The sequence below is a fragment of the Phocoena sinus genome, chromosome 8 (genome assembly GCF_008692025.1).
Source record: "Phocoena sinus isolate mPhoSin1 chromosome 8, mPhoSin1.pri, whole genome shotgun sequence".
Classification (NCBI taxonomy): domain Eukaryota; kingdom Metazoa; phylum Chordata; class Mammalia; order Artiodactyla; family Phocoenidae; genus Phocoena; species Phocoena sinus.
In genome coordinates this window covers 69,286,603-69,305,269 of record NC_045770.1, presented here as the reverse complement: position 1 = coordinate 69,305,269, position 18,667 = coordinate 69,286,603, and the positions used below count along the sequence as shown (strand labels likewise).

The 18,667-nt window shown below is 44.2% G+C and overlaps 1 protein-coding gene across 1 annotated transcript in view; it reads right to left on the bottom strand.

The window, feature by feature from the left end:
- Positions 1-4,194, bottom strand: part of INSC (INSC spindle orientation adaptor protein) — a 137,786-nt gene extending 133,592 nt beyond the window's left edge. The window contains exon 1 of the mRNA XM_032640501.1: positions 4,141-4,194. Coding sequence (XP_032496392.1) covers positions 4,141-4,194 — 54 coding nt within the window. The remainder of the gene's footprint in view (positions 1-4,140) is intronic.
- Between the last annotated feature and the right edge of the window lie 14,473 nt (positions 4,195-18,667).

The window sequence follows — 18,667 nt, the reverse complement described above, 5'->3', positions numbered from 1 at the left end:
CCAGAGCCCTGGGAGTTGGGAGAGCAGGACGGCAAAAGAAGAGAAGAGAAGAATTTAGCAGTCCAGGAACTTGTCCACTGCTGGAAATTTCCATGCTAAGTTCGACATCTCCAAGCAGGGGCTGTGCTGGCACTGGTGCTCATTCCCAGCAGCCCCAGTAGAGTGCTCAAGAAGGCCTGCCATGGCCAGTGTGATCCCCATTGTCTCCCGTCATTTCCTACCCCGTTCCCCTCCCAGAACTCCTCAACGGCTCCTGCTCACAAGCCCATCCATTCTGTGGTCTCAGAACAGCTCAGCATGGCAACCTTGTGGGGCATCTACTTTGGAAAGGGGTTTTTCCAGAGAGGCGTGCACAATTTAACCTGGAATCATGCAGCCAGGCAATGGCTCTAAGGGGAGGAGGCGTTCAGAGCCCAAGAATCTGCATTTCTAAAAGGTTCCCAGCTGATGTGGATGGTACTGGTCTGTGGGCGTCACGCTCTGAGAACCACTGCTTTATAGAATAAGAGAAAGTCAGAGGTCATTCCAGCTCAAAACTAAGGTGCCGCCTAACTTTAGAGGGCAAATGATTTCTTCTGAAAGGCCCCTAAAGAAAGAATTTCCATTCCTGTCAGTAGTCTGTACTTTCCTTTCCCCAGCTGCCATCTCCCCAGCTTCTGCGCTGGCCCTGCCCTCTGTTGGTCCGTCTCCCTTGGGCTTTGTGATGGCTCTCTCTGCCTCAGTCCATCTCAAGTAAGACACAGCATCCTCCACTCTGTCCTCCACCTACTCAGAGAAGGTTATCAAGATGAGGAACCTGCACAAAAATAGCTGATGACCAGACAGGCTCTCATTTCCGAGGACTGAGATATCAGATCAGAAGGTCCTGACGATCGCAGCTGAAATGCCAGCCCACCCAGAGATATGAGCGATGGGCAAGGATCCAGTACCCATGGCTGTGACCTTAAGTCCTGCAGTCCCCTCCTGCAGCCTTGAGACATGCCCATGGAGATGCTGTCTTGCCTCCAGGGGTGATGGTGGGATAGGCCACTCAAGAAGGACTGGGAGAGGGGAATCTGGCCATAGGCCGGTGTGGACACCCCATTGACTCACTCGGGCCATCTATCTCTCTCCAGGCCTTCCTCTACAATGCTCTCAAAAGCGGAAATTTCCCTCAACTCCCAGAACCAGTGTGAAAACCTGTAATGTAACTAGGATGAAGGATGTAAGGACCAGAAAGGCCCTCAGCGGTCTCTGGGAGCAGGGGTTCTGAAATTTTGTTACCCACCAGAATCACTGGGTCGGGGAGGGGAGTGAAATGCAGGTTCCAAGGCCTCCCTCAGAGGTTCTGATTCAGTGGGTTGGTGGTGAGCTGAAGCCTGGGTACCTCTCTCTTCCCAATCCATGTTCAGTGACTTCATGCTGGTAACTTGAAATTGGCCATAATGGAAGTATTTATTTACACCACAGAAATTGGGCAAATACTACAAATCAGGGCATTTTGTTTTGTTTCACTTTGGTTTGCTTTGGAAAGCCTGTTGTGGACAACTTCCCAGCCCACTGTGGGGCATGTGCATCTCTATTTTCAAGCATCCCAAGCAATTATGATGCAGGGCTTTTTGAGAAAAAATTGATCTAGTAATTAGGTTCTAACTCAAACCCTTCATTTGACAGGGAAACTAAGGCCCAGGGAGGGAAAGAATCTTGGTCGAGGTCACCGTAGTAGGCCCCTTGTGGGATCACGCCTGCTCAGTTCAGGACAGCGGGGGCTGGCAGGCAGCCCTGTATTTTTCTTGACCCTCTCCTGCAGCCTCTCCACCACACACCAGCTGTGGCTCATTGGCTAAGAGAGGCACGGCAGGAAGGTCTCGTCCCTTGTGAGCCAATCAGATTGACTTTCATCAGCATTTCGAATTTTAATAAGTTCGACTAGAGGTTATTAGTGGCCAGATCACCTGACTGGAGTGCCCTGGCCAGCAGTGCCCTCAGCACATGAACTCCAGCTGCTGATGGCCCTAGGACTACCCTGCCCATCCCAAGCCTTCACTGTTCAACTCTTCATTAAATTCAGAGAAGAGTTGACTTTCCTCCCAGCAAATTCCCTTACTTAAAGTAACAAGTTATTTCCCATTACTTACAAGCAAAATCATCTTGAGAAACATAGCCACAGAGTAAGTTAGTGAAAATAAGAGCCCGAGATTCCTGCCCCTTTGTCTTTCCCCTATTTCCCACCCTCAGACAGGATGCAAAAGGAGAGTGTGCAAATATGCAGTTCTCCAGGGTGGTGGTTTTCCAAGAGTGGTCCTAGACCAGCAGCGTCAGCAATTCCTGGCATCGTATAGGAAAGGCAAAGTCTCAGACCTCCTCCAACAACTACTGAATCAGAAGTTCTGGGGCTAGGGTCCAGCAAGCTGTGTTTTAACAAGCCTTCCAGGTGATTAGTATACCCGTTACACTCTGAGGACCACCATCCTAGCAGGAGGGGCTGTAGCTTCTGCCTCTCTAACAATGAATTCAAACGCTGTTGAGTCGAGGGAGGAAAAGCGATCAGGGTGCCAACTGTGTGGCCAGCCACACTCCTCCCTGGCTAGCATCCTTGTCCCCACACTCCTGGGCAATCTCAGGCATCCAAGCTGTGGCCCTGCATCCCAAGCTAAGACAGAGGCCCTCTTTCCAAAGTCTAAGGGGTAACCCCTTTCCAAAAACAGCAGGACAGTCTCAGCAGAGACACGGCAGAAAAATGCTACTTCTGTCACTGTTTTGGTGCCTAATTAAGGGAGTGACTTAGTGGACATTCCTTGGCCCTTTGGATCTCAGGGGATTGTTCTGGACAGCCTGAGGACAGCATCAGGTGTCCTTCTGGAAGGAAGCCTGCTAAGGGCCTGTCTCTAGAAACCACTTTGGCTTCTCCAGCATGAATCTACTGTTTCCTCTGCTTCTTGTGCTCCCCGGGTTCAGGGAGAAAGATGAGCTTCAAGGGTAACTGAAGAAGTGAGGTCTTGGGAAAAGGAGCAAAATAATAATAATAAAAAACATACTATGGGCTTCCCTGGTGGCGCAGTGGTTAAGAATCCGCCTGCCAGTGTAGAGGACATGGGTTCGAGCCCTGGTCCGGGAAGATCCCACATGCTGCGGAGCAACTAAGCCCGTGCGCCACAACTACTGAAGCCTGCGCACCTAGAGCCCATGCTCCACAACAAGGGAAGCCACCATAATGAGAAGCCCGCGCACCACAACCAAGAGTAGCCCCTGCTCGCAGCAACTAGAGAAAGCCCGCGTGCAGCAACGAAAACCCAACGCAGCCATAAATAAATTAAAAAAAAACTACTATTATTACATAAGAAGTCAGTCACTGACTTCTTCCTGTATACAGACCTGCTGTACTAAGCACTTTCTATGATTTACCTTGTTTGTGTCTCACCACGATCCAGTGATGTAGTTATTACTATCCCCTCTTTAGAGGTGAGGAACGAGGGCAAGAGAGGTTAAGTAGCTCTCCTGAGATCACACAGCCAGTGAGTGGAAGATCAAAGATTCAGACCCACGTCTGTCTGAGCGTAGGTCCACGAGTTTCCCAGCGTGCAGTGCAAGAACACAAGTGCAGAGGTGCACCTGCTGCTGAGAGGGAAGGCCAGGTGCTAGCTCAGATAGGCTGGGGGAGGGGCAGGGCAGGGGCCTTTTCTGCAGTGGGAGGCCAGGTGACTTGTGGCAAATAAAGGGGCAGAAATGGGGGTAGGGGCTTGAGGAGTCAAAGAAGGAACAGCCCGGCTCCCCTGGGAAGTAGAAGGAGCAGATTAGGAATGACAATCGTAGCCAGACTAGAGTTGAAAAACACACATTTTACAAGGAGTCCGTGAGAGCAATCACACAAGCCAGACTTAGTGACTCCAGATCAGAGTCTGGGGACACGGGCTGACCCCGCGTCTAGGAAGTGTTCCAAGGCAGGGATTGCAGAGAGCTTACCATCTATCGTGAGAGGGGAAACAGCTGGGACATCACCTCACTCCGCGGGGTGCTGCCCTGAAGGACTTCCCTCCCAGCCCCGGTAGAACCTGGCCCAGATTCCTGAACGCAATGGGGCTTGTGGACAGAGGCGTCCGGGGCGGGCACTGGGAGTCATTGCGGAAGCTGTGAGCCTGGTAAAGAAAGACCTTTCCCCACCTGGAGAACGGGAGGCTCTGGAGCTGGCTGTGGGTTGAAATCAAGGCATGTCATTAAACGGCACCACTTCTTCCCAGCTGATCAAAACAAAGACCTGAGGCAATTTTTATTCCTCTTACCTCACCAGCCCCCTGCCCCCAACATCCAACCAGTCAGTCTGTCCTGTCTGCTCTGCCTCCATGTAGAAACCCTGACCATCTAAAACCCCTTAACCACAAAGTTGCCAGACTCATCCTTTAGCAATGTGAGTGAGATCACATCCTCCTCCAACCTAAAACTCTTCAACCGCTTTTTTTTTTCTTTAGTTTATTTTTGGTTGCACTGGGTCTTCATTGCTGCGCACGGGCTTTCTCTAGTTGCGGTGAGTGGGGGCTACTCTTCATTGCTGTGTGCAGGCTCCTCACTGCGGTGGCTTCTCTTGATGTGGAGCACGGGCTCTAGGCGCGCGGGCTTCAGTAGCTGTGGTGCACGGGCTCTAGAGCGCAGGCTCAGTAGTTGTGGCACACGGGCTTAGTTACTCCACCGCGTGTGCGATCTACCCAGACCAGGGCTCCAACCCGTGTCCCCTGCATTGGCAGGCGGATTCTTTTTTTTTTTTTTAACATCTTTATTGGAGTATAATTGCTTTACAATGGTGTTAGTTTCTGCTTTAAAACAAAGTGAATCAGCTATACATATACATATATCCCCATATCTCTTCCCTCTTGCGTCTCCCTCCCTCCCTCCCACCCTCCCTATCCCACCCCTCTAGGTGGTCACAAAGCACCGAGCTGATCTCCCCGTGCTATGCAGCTGCTTCCCACTAGCTATCGGTTTTACATTTGGTAGTGCATATATGTACCTGGCAGGAGGATTCTTAACAACTGTGCCACCAGGGAAGCCCAAGAGCTTCTTATTATTGCACTTAGAATAAAAGTTCTAGACCCTTTCTCTGGCTCACAAAATTCTACCTGATTCTTCTCGCCACCAGGGTCTCAGGTCACATCATATTCCTAAGAGAGCTCTTCCCTGACCACTCAAATTAAAAAAGCCCCTCCCCTGTCATTCCCCTGTTAATACTACTATCACTCTCTGAAATTTCCTTGTTTATTTATTTGTTTGACTATTATCTGTCTCCCCAGTGCCCCACTCCACAACAACGGAGGACCTACCTTCCAGTGCAGTGCCTGGCACATAGTAGATATTCAGCAAACTTCTGTGGAATGGTCTGAGCACGGTGGTGGAAGTAGCTGTCACTTGTGGCAGAGCACAGAAGTTGCCAAGACCATCCAGGAACCAGAGGCCAAGAAGATAAAGGGAGCCAGACAGAAAACCCAGCCACTGAAAGGAAAAGGACTTGGGTTTCTAAGAATCTTCCCTATGAAGGGTGTTTGCACCCCTGGTTCGTGAGGCCCAACAGCTTCCCTGTCCTGGAGGTTTCACAAGACACCCCTACACTCTAACAACATTTTTCTCACTTCTCTTAAACTGGCTTGAGGTTTTTTTTCTTTTGCTTACAATTCTAAAAGTCCTAATGTATTCCCCCCTCCCCATGTCTCCTTGGTGAAGGCAGCACCGAGAGAAGCCCAGCTATTAGTGGGAAGAGCACAGCACGGGGGATAAGAATCAGAGGCTTCTCTCTTACCTCTGTGACCCTAAGGAAGTGTCTTTCCTTTTCTGAGTCACAGAGAGTCACCTGAGACCTAGTGCAAGAGTCCTCTCAGGTGTATCTGACAAGGACTCTGAGCCCATAAAGAAAGGAGCCATCTTCCAGGCAGAATGCATATTCTGTATATTTTTGTTTCCCAGTCATGTCCCAGCAGGAAAAGAAGTCCACTTAGGTGGGGCTTGGAGACCTGAAAGGCTATTTATGGTCAAGGATAAGAGAATAACAACTGGTTTGAGGCACCCAGGTACTGACAACTGTGGGAAGATGCTACCACCTCTAAGTCTAGGGGCAAGGGGGGAAGTGGCTTACGGGTGCTCTGGTGGAACCATGGAAGAGGTCGTCTCAGAACCATGGCACCAAAGTGGGAAAGAACTTCTCTAACCTCTCTCTGCTCCTCCATTTGACCTCCAGCCAGTACCTCCACTGGCAAAACCCAACCAGATAACCCGGGGGATGTGATCCGAGGACCAGCTCCTCTGGATACAGAGCAGAGCAGAGAAGGATGGAGAAGCTATGGGGGAGGGTGTACAGTACAAATGGATAGTAACTGGAACCCAGAGAAAAGCCAAGACCTACAAACTCTTTCAATTCCCACAGCCTCCCACGCATTTAAATCTCTATAAAAGTGCTACAACTCTCAAGAAAGTCAGTGAATTGTTATAATGATCTCGATGGGCTCAGATTTACAGCCCTGGCCTAAGGGCCTGCCAAAGACAAAGGCAAGAGCTTTAGCTTTGCCCCTGAGCACACTGCAACAGCGGCCATGAGAGCTTCCAGAAGTTTCACCAGGAGAAAAAAATTCTGACAATCTGAATAACTGAAAAGCCTTAATGCCAACTCCCAGATACATTACTGAGGATGGATGGGTAATTGCCCAGGAAGGAGTCTTCTAATAGAAACCATGCCCAGCCAGGACTGTAGGAAAGAAAAAAATGATCTATTTTAAATTCCTTGCAATTAATACCCACCTATGGTTTAAAAGATCTGGTCTCAGACACACCCATTCCTGGAGGGAAATCCTCCAAAACCCATACATGCCTAACCATATTAGGAAAGCTGGGAGAGTGGAGAGGACAGGTTTTAATCCAGAAGACTAAGACCCTTCTAAGAGTGAGAGCACTGGGAATGCTCTCACAGAAAGAATGTGCTACTTCAGAAGACAGTAACCTCACCAATGCTGAAGGAAGTTTAGTCCAGTAAAAAATGAATAAAGGCCAGTCCTGTGCACATCGCTCAGAATATAAATGATCAAGGCAATCTGTGACCTTGGGATGCTCACAGTCTACTAAAGAGATATAAATAGACTATCTCATGCTAGGAGATAGTTAATAAGAGAGGTGTGTTAAAATGTCCCACCAGAATTGTGGATTTAGGCTTTATATTACTTTGAGGCTGTTATTAGGTGCATATACATTTAGAATTATTACATCCTGTTGGAAATTTTAAAATTTTGCTACTATAAGGTGACCTTCCTTATCTCAGTGATGCTTTTTGCCTTAAAGTCAGTTTTATTCAAAATTAATATAGCTACACTACCATTATTTTGGCTACTGTTTGCATGGAAAATTGTTCATTCTTTTACTTTGGCCCTTTCTGTATTCTTATGTTTTAGATACCTCTTGTAAAGAGCCTGTAGTTAGACTGGTCTTTTAATTCAGTCCATGTAAATAGAGGTAAAGTAGTTATGTGTTATGCAGATGGTTATCTGTGAGAAGAGCTTTCCGAAAAAGGAAACAGTCAAAGCAAAGGCTCTAAGGCAAGAGTGTGCCTGGTGTTTTGGAATAAAAGTAAGGAGACTAGTGACAGTGGAGGGGTGAGAAGAAGGGAGGGGAAGTAGGAGGAGATGAGGGTGGGGATAGTAGAGAAGAGTTGGAGCAATGCCCTGAGTAGTGAAAAGGGGATGGGGCCCAGTACATACGTGGAAGAAATGGCTCTAGCTTGGAGCACGGAAAGTTCACCTATGGAGTCTAGCGGGAGACGAGGGCCTGGGAGCAGAGACCAGTGGTGTACAGGTGTTCTGGTGGAGTCTGGGGAGGCTCTCTTCTGATCGATGTCATTTGATCAGGAAAGTAAGAAGCACAGTCAGGGGCTGAGAATAAGGACAGTGGAGGAAGTGTCAAGGTTTTGAGGAGAAGGTGTGAATAATGATCTAGAAGTAAATGGGAGAGTGAATGGACTAAGGACATACAATTTCCTGGCAGCAATAAAGGCTTAATTAAAGCTCATGGATTTAAATTGAGGCAATCAATCAATACAGTTGTGTGATTTTTCTCCAGGCGTTAAAGGTCCTTGATCCAGATGCCAAGTTGCTGAAGCCTCCTGTACCACATTCTGCTGAATGGCCATCTGGTCTCTCCTTAAACACTTGCAGTGACAGGGAGCCCATCACTTCCCGAGAAGCCCCTGCTATCATTAGACAGCTCCCACTGTCAGAAAGTGTCTCCCCATATTAAGCTGGCATTTCTCTTCCCATTTGTTCCTCCTATGTGTGAGCCTCTGGGTCTGTTTCTGTTTTCTGTTGTTTATGTTGCTCTGTGTCCCCCTGTGTCTAGTCATCCAGAAATTTGATAGCATAGCCAGCTGGTAAGGCTGGGAGAAACAAGAACTCTTACACATGGCTGGGGGGGATGAAAAATGGTAGATTACTTATACTTAGCAAAATTACATATGCATTTACTCTCTGACTCTACAATCCCACTGCCAGAAAGAATAAAAAATGGTATCCCATTAGATTAAAATTAGATTAACATGATCCTAGATTGTGCTCATGCCCATTCCCCCTAAGGAAATAAATAAGAATATTTTATGAAATTTAGCTCCAAAGTTGATTGTTACAGCATTTTTACAAGAATAAAAATCTGGAAATAATTTACATGCATATAAGGGATTGATTAAATAAACTCTGGCACATTTATTCAATGGAATGTGAAATGGACATGAAGAATGATACAGTAGAAGAACACGGAGTGGCATGGAAAGATGGACCCTGCAAAAGGCAGGTTTCAAAGAAGTTTGGTGGGATACAATTTTATAAATATGCACATAAGATATAAAAAAAACACATACCAACCTACTAACGGTGGATTTCTCTGGATGATGAGAGATCTAAGAAACATACTATTCTCCCCACCTTTTGTTGTTGTTGTTGTCTTTCCTGTAGTTGCTAAATTTTCCATATTGAGTATTTTAATTTTATAATTAGGAAAAAGTTATTTAATTTTTAATTAAAAAACAAACCCTACCAGCCTTTTGTCATTGAGTCCAAGACGCAGCCTTCCATAAAAACCTCCCTTATTTTGTCTTCACTCAACCCCCACAGGAGCAGTCCCGTGTCAAAATGCAGAGATCTCTGTTCATTCCCTTAATGCCCCTCCCACTCCCGCCACTCCTCCATCTCTGCCCCAGCCTTTGTCCTTTGAGGGAAGTCAAGAAGGCAACAAAATGGGTCTCACTACGGCTGCTCTTTTCGGAAGGTCCCTCAGACAAGAGGAAACTTCCAGACTCCCTCCTCCCTAAGGACTACCATCTGCCCCTGGAATCCTTAGTACCTTTGGTAGGACGTTGCCTCACACCTGCGTGGGAGGCGTCATTATTCCAAATATAGGGGCCAGAAAACCAAGGCTATGAGAGCAGGGAGAGGTGAATCTGGGAGACCAGCTTGGGACCAAACTGGGAAGACGGGATCCTGGCAGAGCTAGCTTAAGTGCCTGCTTGGTGCGCCCTCTGGTGTAGAAGGGGCTGCTTTGCACCCAGAGGGAGGGACTGGTGGGAGACTGGGTATTTTAAGATGCTGCCAGCCCCTCTGCTTTTATTTTTCACATCCTCACCCCACATCATGTTAAGAAGCACCTGCATCCCACATTAAACACTATTTCTATACAACTACATAAGAGTTGAGTGGGAGTGGACCAATGGACATGTAGATACTTAAATAAACATACAAATAAACAATTTTGTAAGACCCACACGACCTGATTACCATGCTTACTTTAACACCACAGTGTGTCTAAGTATATCAAGACAATGTGGTATTCAAGGGGGAAAGGGGGAGAGGGATAAATTGGGAGATTGGGATTAACATATACGCACAAATATATATAAAATAGATAACTAATAAGAACCTACTGTAGGGCTTCTCTGGTGGCGCAGTGGTTGAGAGTCCGCCTGCTGATGCAGGGGACACGGGTTCATACCCTGGTCCGGGAATATCCCACATGCCGCAGAGAGGCTGGGCCCGTGAGCCATGGCCGCTGAGCCTGCGCATCCGGAGCCTGTGCTCCGCAACGGGAGAGGCCACAACAGCGAGAGGCCTGTGTACTGCAAAAAAAAAAAAAAGAACCTACCGTATAGCACAGGGAACTCTACTCGATACCCTGTAACGACCTATCTGGGAATAGAATCTAAGAAAGAGTGGATATATGTATATGTATAACCGATTCACTTTGCTGTACAGCAGAAGCTAACACAATATTGTAAATCAACTATACTCCAATAAAAATTAATTTTAAAAAAAGACTGCGGTATTGGCAAAAGAATAACTACATTGATCAATGAGACAGAATTGGGAGTCCAGAAATCACATGCACAAATATGATCAATTGATTTTCAACTAAGGTGCAAAGGCAATTAAATGGTTAAATAATAGTCTTTTCAACAACTGGAACAACTGGGCATCTATAGGCAAAGAAATTAGTCTCGACCTATACCTCTCACTTTATACAGAAATTAACTCAAAATGGATCCTAGACCTAAATGTAAAACATAAAACTAAAAATCTTTTAGGAAAAAGTATAGGACAAAGCCACTGTGACCTTGGGATCTGGGGTTGGGCAAAGAGTTCTTAGACAAGACACGACACCAAAGCACAACCCATTTAAAAAATGATAAATTAGACTTCAGCAAAATTTAAAACTTTTGCTAAGAAAATGAAAATGCAATCCACAGATTGGGGAAAACATTATCAGATATTACATATCTGATAATAATTTTGCATCCACAATATATAAAAAACTCTCAAAATTCAACAATAATAAAACAGGCAATCCACTACAAAATAAGGAAAAGATTTGGACAAACACTTCAACAAAAGGGAAAAACGATAGAAAATAAGCACAGGAAAAGATCCTCAGTGTCATAGTCATTAGGGAAATTTAAGTTAAAACCACAATTATTTACTACTATGTACACATTAGTGGAGTTACTAGAACACTCATACATGCCTGGTGGAAATGCAAAATGGTACAGCCACTTCAGGAAATATTTTGGCAGTTTCTTATAAAGTTAAATATATACTAGCCATAGTGAATATGGTAGATATTAATCCAGCTATATTAATAATCACTTTGATGTCAAGTCTAAAAGTACCAGTTAAAAAACATGGATTGTCAGAGTGGAACAAGAACAAAACCCAACTATATGTTTTCTATAAGCAACCCACTTTAAATATAAAGATGCATACAAATTAAAAGTAAACAAATGGTTGTAATGTATAGCATGGCAACTATCATTAATAGTACTGTACTGCATATTTGAAAGTTGTGACGATCGGGAAGATGGCGGAAGAGTAAGACGCAGAGATCACCTTCCTCCCCACAGATACACCAGAAATACATCTACACGTGGAACAACTCCTACAGAACACCTACTGAATGCTGGCAGAAGACCTCAGACCTCCTAAAAGGCGAGAAAGTCCCCACGTACCTGGGTAGGGCAAAAGAAAAGAGAATAAACAGAGACAAAAGGATAGGGATGGGACCTGCACCAGTGGGAGGGAGCTGTGAAGGAGGAAAGGTTTCCATACACTAGAAGCCCCTTCGCGGGCGGAGACTGCGGATGGCGGAGGGGGAAAGCTTCGGAGCCGCGGAGGAGAGTGCAGCCACAGGGGTGCGGAGGGCAAAGCGGAGAGATTCCCGCACAGAGGATCGGTGACGACCGGCACTCACCAGCCCGAGAGGCTTGTCTGCTCACCCGCCGGGGCGGGCGGGGCCTGGAGTTGAGGCTCAGGCTTCGGTCAGAGAGCAGGGAGAGGACTGGGGTTGGCGGCTTGAACATAGCCTGAAGGGGTTAGTGCACCACGACTAGCCAGCAGGGAGTTCGGGGGAAAGCCTGCACCTGCCGAAGAGGCAAGAGACTTCTTCTTCCCTCTTTGTTTCCTGGTGCGCGAGGAGAGGGGTTTAAGAGCGCTGCTTAAAGGAGCTTCAGAGACGGGCGTGAGCCGCGGCTAAAAGCGCGGACCCCAGAGACGGGCATGAGACGCTAAGGCTGCTGCTGCCGCCACCAAGAATCCTGTGTGCGAGCACAGGTCACTATCCACACCACCCTTCTGGAGAGCCTGTGCAGCCCGCCACTGCCAGGGTCCCAGGATCCAGGGACAACTTCCCCGGAAGAACGCACGGCACGCCTCAGGCTGGTGCAACGTCACGCCGGCCTCTGACGCCGCAGGCTCGCCCTGCTTCCGTACACCGCCCTCCCCCTGGCCTGAGTGAGCCAGAGCCCCCGAATCAGCGGCTCCTTTAACCCCGTCCTGTCTGAGCAAAAAACAGACGACCTCCAGCGACCTACACGCAGAGGCAGGGCCAAATCCAAAGCTGAGCTCCTTTGAGCTGTGAGAACAAAGAAGAGAAAGGGAAATCTCTCCCAGCAGCCTCAGAAGCAGCGGATTAAAGCTCCACAATCAACTTGATATACCCTGCATCTGTGGAAAACCTGAATAGACAAGGAATGATCCCAAATTAAAGAGGTGGAATTTAGGAGCGAGATCTATGATTTTTTTCCCTTTTCCTCTTTTTGTGAATGTGTACGTGTATGCTTCTGTGTGAGATCTTGTCTGTATACTCTTGCTTCCACCATTTGTCCTAGGGCTCTATCCGTCCATGGTTTAAAAAAAAATTTTTTTTCTTAGTAATTAATTTTAATTGTAATAACTTTATTATACTTTACCTTCGTTCTTTCTTTCCTTCCTTCCTTCCCTCCTTTAGACAACGAATCACCCCAAATTAAGGAGGTGGTCTCTGAGAGCAAGATTTATGATTTTCCCCCTTTACCTCTTTTTGTGAAGGTGTATGTGTATGCTTCTGTGTAAGATTTTCTCTGTATAGCTTTGCTTCCAACATTTGTCCTAAGGTTCTATCCGTCCCTTTTTTTTTTCTAAATATTTTTTAATTCAATAACTATATTATACTTTCTTTTATTTTTACTGTATCTTCTTTCTTTCTGTCCTTTTTCCTTCTTTCCCTCCTTCCTTCCTTCCTTCCTCCCTCCCTCCCTCCCTCCCTCCTTTCTTTCCTTCTTTGCTTCTTTCTTCCTTCCTTCCTTTCCTCCTTTCCTTCTTTCTTTCCTCATACTTCTACTAATTCTCTCTACTTTTTCTCCCTTTTATTCCGAGCCGTGTGGATGAAAGGCTCTTGGTACTCCAGCCAGGAGTCAGGGCTCTGCCTCTGAGGTAGGAGAGCCAACTTCAGGACACTGGTCAACAAGAGACCTCCCAGCTCCACATAATATTAAACGGCGGAAATCTCCCAGAGACCTCCATCTTAACACCAGCACCCAGCTTCACTCAACGACCAGCAAGCCACAGTGCTGGACAACCTATGCCAAACAACTAGCAAAACAGGAACACAACCCCACCCATTAGCAGAGAGGTTGCCTAAAATCAGAATAAGGCCACAGACACCCCAAAACACACCACCAGATGTGAACCTGCCCACTAGAGAGACAAGATCCAGCCTCATCCACCACAACACAGGCACTAGTCCCCTCCACCAGGAAGCCTACACAACCCACTGAAACAACCTTAGCCACTGGAGACAGACATCAAAAACAATGGGAACTACGAATGTGCAGCCTGCAAAAAGGAGACCCCAAACACAGTAAGATAAGCAAAATGAGAAGACAGAAAAACACACAGCAGATGAAGGAGCAAGATAAAAATGCACCAGACCTAACAAATGAAGAGGAAATAGGCAGTCTACCTGAAAAAGAATTCAGAATAATGATAGTAAGGATGATCCGAAATCTTGGAAGTAGAATGGACAAAATGCAAGAAACAGTTAACAAGGACCTAGAAGAAATAAAGATGAAACAAGCAACGATGAACAATGCAATAAATGAAATTAAAAGTACCCTAGATGGGATCAATAGCAGAATAACTGAGGTAGGAGAACGGATAAGTGACCTGGAAGATAAAATAGTGGAAATAACTACTGCAGAGCAGAATAAAGAAAAAAGAATGAAAAGAATTGAGGACAGTCTCAGAGACCTCTGGGACAACATTAAATGCACCAACATTCGAATTATAGGGTTTCCAGAAGAAGAAGAGAAAAAGAAAGGGACTGAGAAAATATTTGAAGAGATTATAGTTGAAAACTTCCCTAATATGGGAAAGGGAATAGTTAATCAAGTCCAGGAAGCACAGAGAGTCCCATACAGGATAAATACAAGGAGAAATACGCCAAGACACATATTGATCAAACTGTCAAAAATTAAATACAAAGAAAGCTTATTAAAAGCAGCAAGGGAAAAACAACAAATAACACACAAGGGAATCCCCATAAGGTTAACAGCTGATCTCTCAGCAGAAACCCTACAAGCCAGAAGGGAGTGGCAGGACATACTGAAAGTGATGAAGGAGAAAAACCTGCAACCAAGACTACTCTACCCAGCAAGGTTCTCATTCAGATTTGATGGAGAAATTAAAACCTTTACAGACAAGCAAAAGCTGAGAGAGTTCAGCACCACCAAACCAGCATTACAACAAATGCTAAAGGAACTTCTCTAGACAAGAAACACAAGAGGAGGAAAAGACCTATAATAACGAACCCAAAACAATATAGAAAATGGGAATAGGAACATACATATCGATAATTACCTTAAATGTAAATGGACTAAATGCTCCCACCAAAAGACACCGATTGGCTGAATGGATACAAAAACAAGACCCTTATATATGCTGTCTACAAGAGACCCACTTCAGACCTAGACACACATACAGACTGAAAGTAAGGGGATGGAAAAAGATATTCCATGAAAATGGAAACCAAAAGAAAGCTGGAGTAGCAATTCTCATATCAGACAAGATAGACTTTAAAATAAGGACTATTAAAAAAGACAAAGAAGGACACTACATAACGATCAAGGGATCGATCCAAGAAGAAGATATAACAATTGTAAATATTTATGCACCCAACATAGGAGCACCTCAATACATAAGGCAAATACTATCAGCCATAAAAGGGGAGATCGACAGTAACATATTCATAGTAGGGTACTTTAACACCCCACTTTCACCCATGGACAGATCATCCAAAATGAAAATAAATAAGGAAACACAAGCTTTAAATGATACATTAAACAAGATGGACTTAATTGATATTTATAGGACACTCCATCCAAAAACAACAGAATACACATTTTTCTCAAGTGCCCATGGAACATTCTCCAAGATAGATCATATCTTGGGTCACAAATCAAGCCTTGGTAAATTTAAGAAAATTGAAATTGTATCAAGTATCTTTTCTGACCACAACGCCATGAGACTAGATATCAATTACAGGAAAAGATCTGTAAAAAAAAAAAAAAAAAGGAGGCTAAACAATACACTACTTAATAATGAAGTGACCACTGAAGAAATCAAAGAGGAAATTAAAAAATACCTAGAAACAAATGACAATGGAGACACAACGACCCAAAACCTATGGGATGCAGCAAAAGCAGTTCTAAGGGGGAAGTTTATAGCAATACAAGCCCACCTTAAGAAGCAGGAAACATCTCGAATAAACAACCTAACCTTGCACCTCAAGCAATTAGAGAAAGAAGAACAAAAAAACCCCAAAGCTAGCAGAAGGAAAGAAATCATAAAAATCAGATCAGAAATAAATGAAAAAGAAATGAAGGAAATGATAGCAAAGATTAATAAAACTAAAAGCTGGTTCTTTGAGAAGATAAACAAAATAGATAAACCACTAGCCAGACTCATCAAGAAAAAAAGGGAGAAGAGTCAAATCAATAGAATTAGAAATGAAAAAGGAGAAGTAACAACTGACACTGCAGAAATAAAAAAATCATTAGAGTTTACTACAAGCAACTCTATGCCAATAAAATGGACAATCTGGAAGAAATGGACAAATTCTTAGAAATGCACAACCTGCCAAGACTGAATCAGGAAGAAATAGAAAATATGAACAGACCAATCACAAGCACTGAAATTGAAACTGTGATTAAAAATCTTCCAACAAACAAAAGCCCAGGACCAGATGGCTTCACAGGTGAATTCTATCAAACGTTTAGAGAAGAGCTAACACCTATCCTTCTCAAACTCTTCCAAAATATAGCAGAGGGAGGAACACTCCCAAACTCATTCTACGAGGCCACCATCACCCTGAGACCAAAACCAGACAAGGATGTCACAAAGAAAGAAAACTACAGGCCAATATCACTGATGAACATAGACGCAAAAATCCTCAACAAAATACTAGCAAAAAGAATCCAACAGCACATTAAAAGGATCATACACCATGATCAAGTGGGGTTTATTCCAGGAATGCAAGGATTCTTCAATATACGCAAATCAATCAACGTGATACACCATATTAACAAATTGAAGGAGAAAAACCATATGATCACCTCAATAGATGCAGAGAAAACTTTCGACAAAATTCAACACCCAGCTATGATAAAAACTCTCCAGAAAGTAAGCATAGAGGGAAGTTTCCTCAACATAATAAAGGCCATATATGAAAAACCCACAGCCAACATCGTCCTCAATGGTGAAAAACTGAAAGCATTCCCACTAAGATCAGGAACAAGACAAGGTTGCCCACTCTCACCACTCTTATTCAACATAGTTTTGGAAGTTTTAGCCACAGCAATCAGAGAAGAAAAGGAAATAAAAGGAATCCAAATCGGAAAAGAAGAAATAAAGCTGTCACTGTTTGCAGATGACATGATACTATACATAGAGAATCCTAAAGATGCTACCAGAAAACTACTAGAGCTAATCAATGAATTTGGTCAAGTAGCAGGATACAAAATTAATGCACAGAAATCTCTGGCATTCCTATACACTAATGATGAAAAATCTGAAAGTGAAATCAAGAAAACACTCCCATTTACCATTGCAACAAAAAAAAATAAAATATCTAGGAATAAACCTACCTAAGGAGACAAAAGACATGTATGCAGAAAATTATAAGACACTGATGAAAGAAAGTAAAGATGATACAAATAGATGGAGAGGTATATCATGTTCTTGGATGGGAAGAATCGACATTGTGAAAATGACTCTGCTACCCAAAGCAATCTACAGATTCAATGCAATCTCATCAAACTACCACTGGCATTTTTCACAGAACTACAACAAAAAATTTCACAATTTGTATGGAAATACAAAAGACCCCGAATAGCGGAGCTGGAGGAATCAGGCTCTCAGACTTCAGACTATACTACAAAGCTACAGTAATCAAGACAGTATGGTACTGGCACAAAAACAGAAATATAGATCAATGGAACAGGATACAAAGCCCAGAGGTAAACCCACACACATATGGTCACCTTATCTTTGATAAAGGAGGCAGGAATGCACAGTGGAGAAAGGACAGCCTCTTCAATAAGTGGTGCTGGGAAAACTGGACTGGTACATGTAAAAGTATGAGATTAGATCACTCCCTAACACCATACACAAAAATAAGCTCAAAATGGATTAAAGACCTAAATATAAGGCCAGAAACTATCAAACTCTTAGAAGAAAACATAGGCAGAACACTCTATCACATAAATCACAGCATGACCCACCTCGTAGACAAATAGAAATAAAAACAAAAATAAACAAATGGGACCTAATGAAACTTCAAAACTTTTGCACAGCAATGGAAACCATAAACAAGACCAAAAGACAACCCTCAGAACGGGAGAAAATATTTGCAAATGAAGCAACTGACAAAGGATTAATCTCCAAAATTTACAAGCAGCTCATGCAGCTCAATAACAAAAAAAACATGACCCAATCCAAAAATGGGCGGAAGACCTAAATAGACATTTCTCCAAAGAAATACAGACTGCCAACAAACACATGAAAGAATGCTCAACACCATTAATCATTAGAGAAATGCAAATCAAAACTACAATGAGATATCATCTCACACCAATCAGAATGGCCATAATCAAAAAATCTAGAAACAATAAATACTGGAGAGGGTGTGGAGAAAAGGGAACACTCTTGCACTGCTGGTGGGAATGTGAATTGGTACAGCCACTATGGAGAACAGTATGGAGGTTCCTTAAAAATCTACAAATAGAACTACCATATGACCCAGCAATCCCACTACTGGGCATATACCCTGAGAAAACCAAAATTCAAAAAGAGTCATGTACCAAAATGTTCATTGCAGCTCTATTTACAATAGCCAGGAGATGGAAACAACCTAAGTGTCCATCATCAGATGAATGGATAAAGAAGATGTGGCACATATATACAATGGAATATTACTCAGCCATAAAAAGAAACGAAATTGAGCTATTTGTAATGAGGTGGATGGACCTAGAGTCTGTCATACAGAGTGAAGAAAGTCAGAAAGAGAAAGACAAATACTGTATGCTAACACATATATATATGGAATTTAAGAAAAAAATGTCATGAAGAACCTCGGGGTAAGACAGGAATAAAGACACAGACCTACTAGAGAATGGACTTGAGGATATGGGGAGGGGGAAGGGTAAGCTGTGACAAAGCGAGAGAGTGTCATGGACATATCTACACTACCAAACATAAAATGGATAGCTAGTGGGAAGCAGCTGCATAGCACAGGGAGATCAGCTCGGTGCTCTGTGACCACCCAGAGTGGTGGGATAGGGAGGGTGCGAGGGAGGGAGACGCAAGAAGGAAGA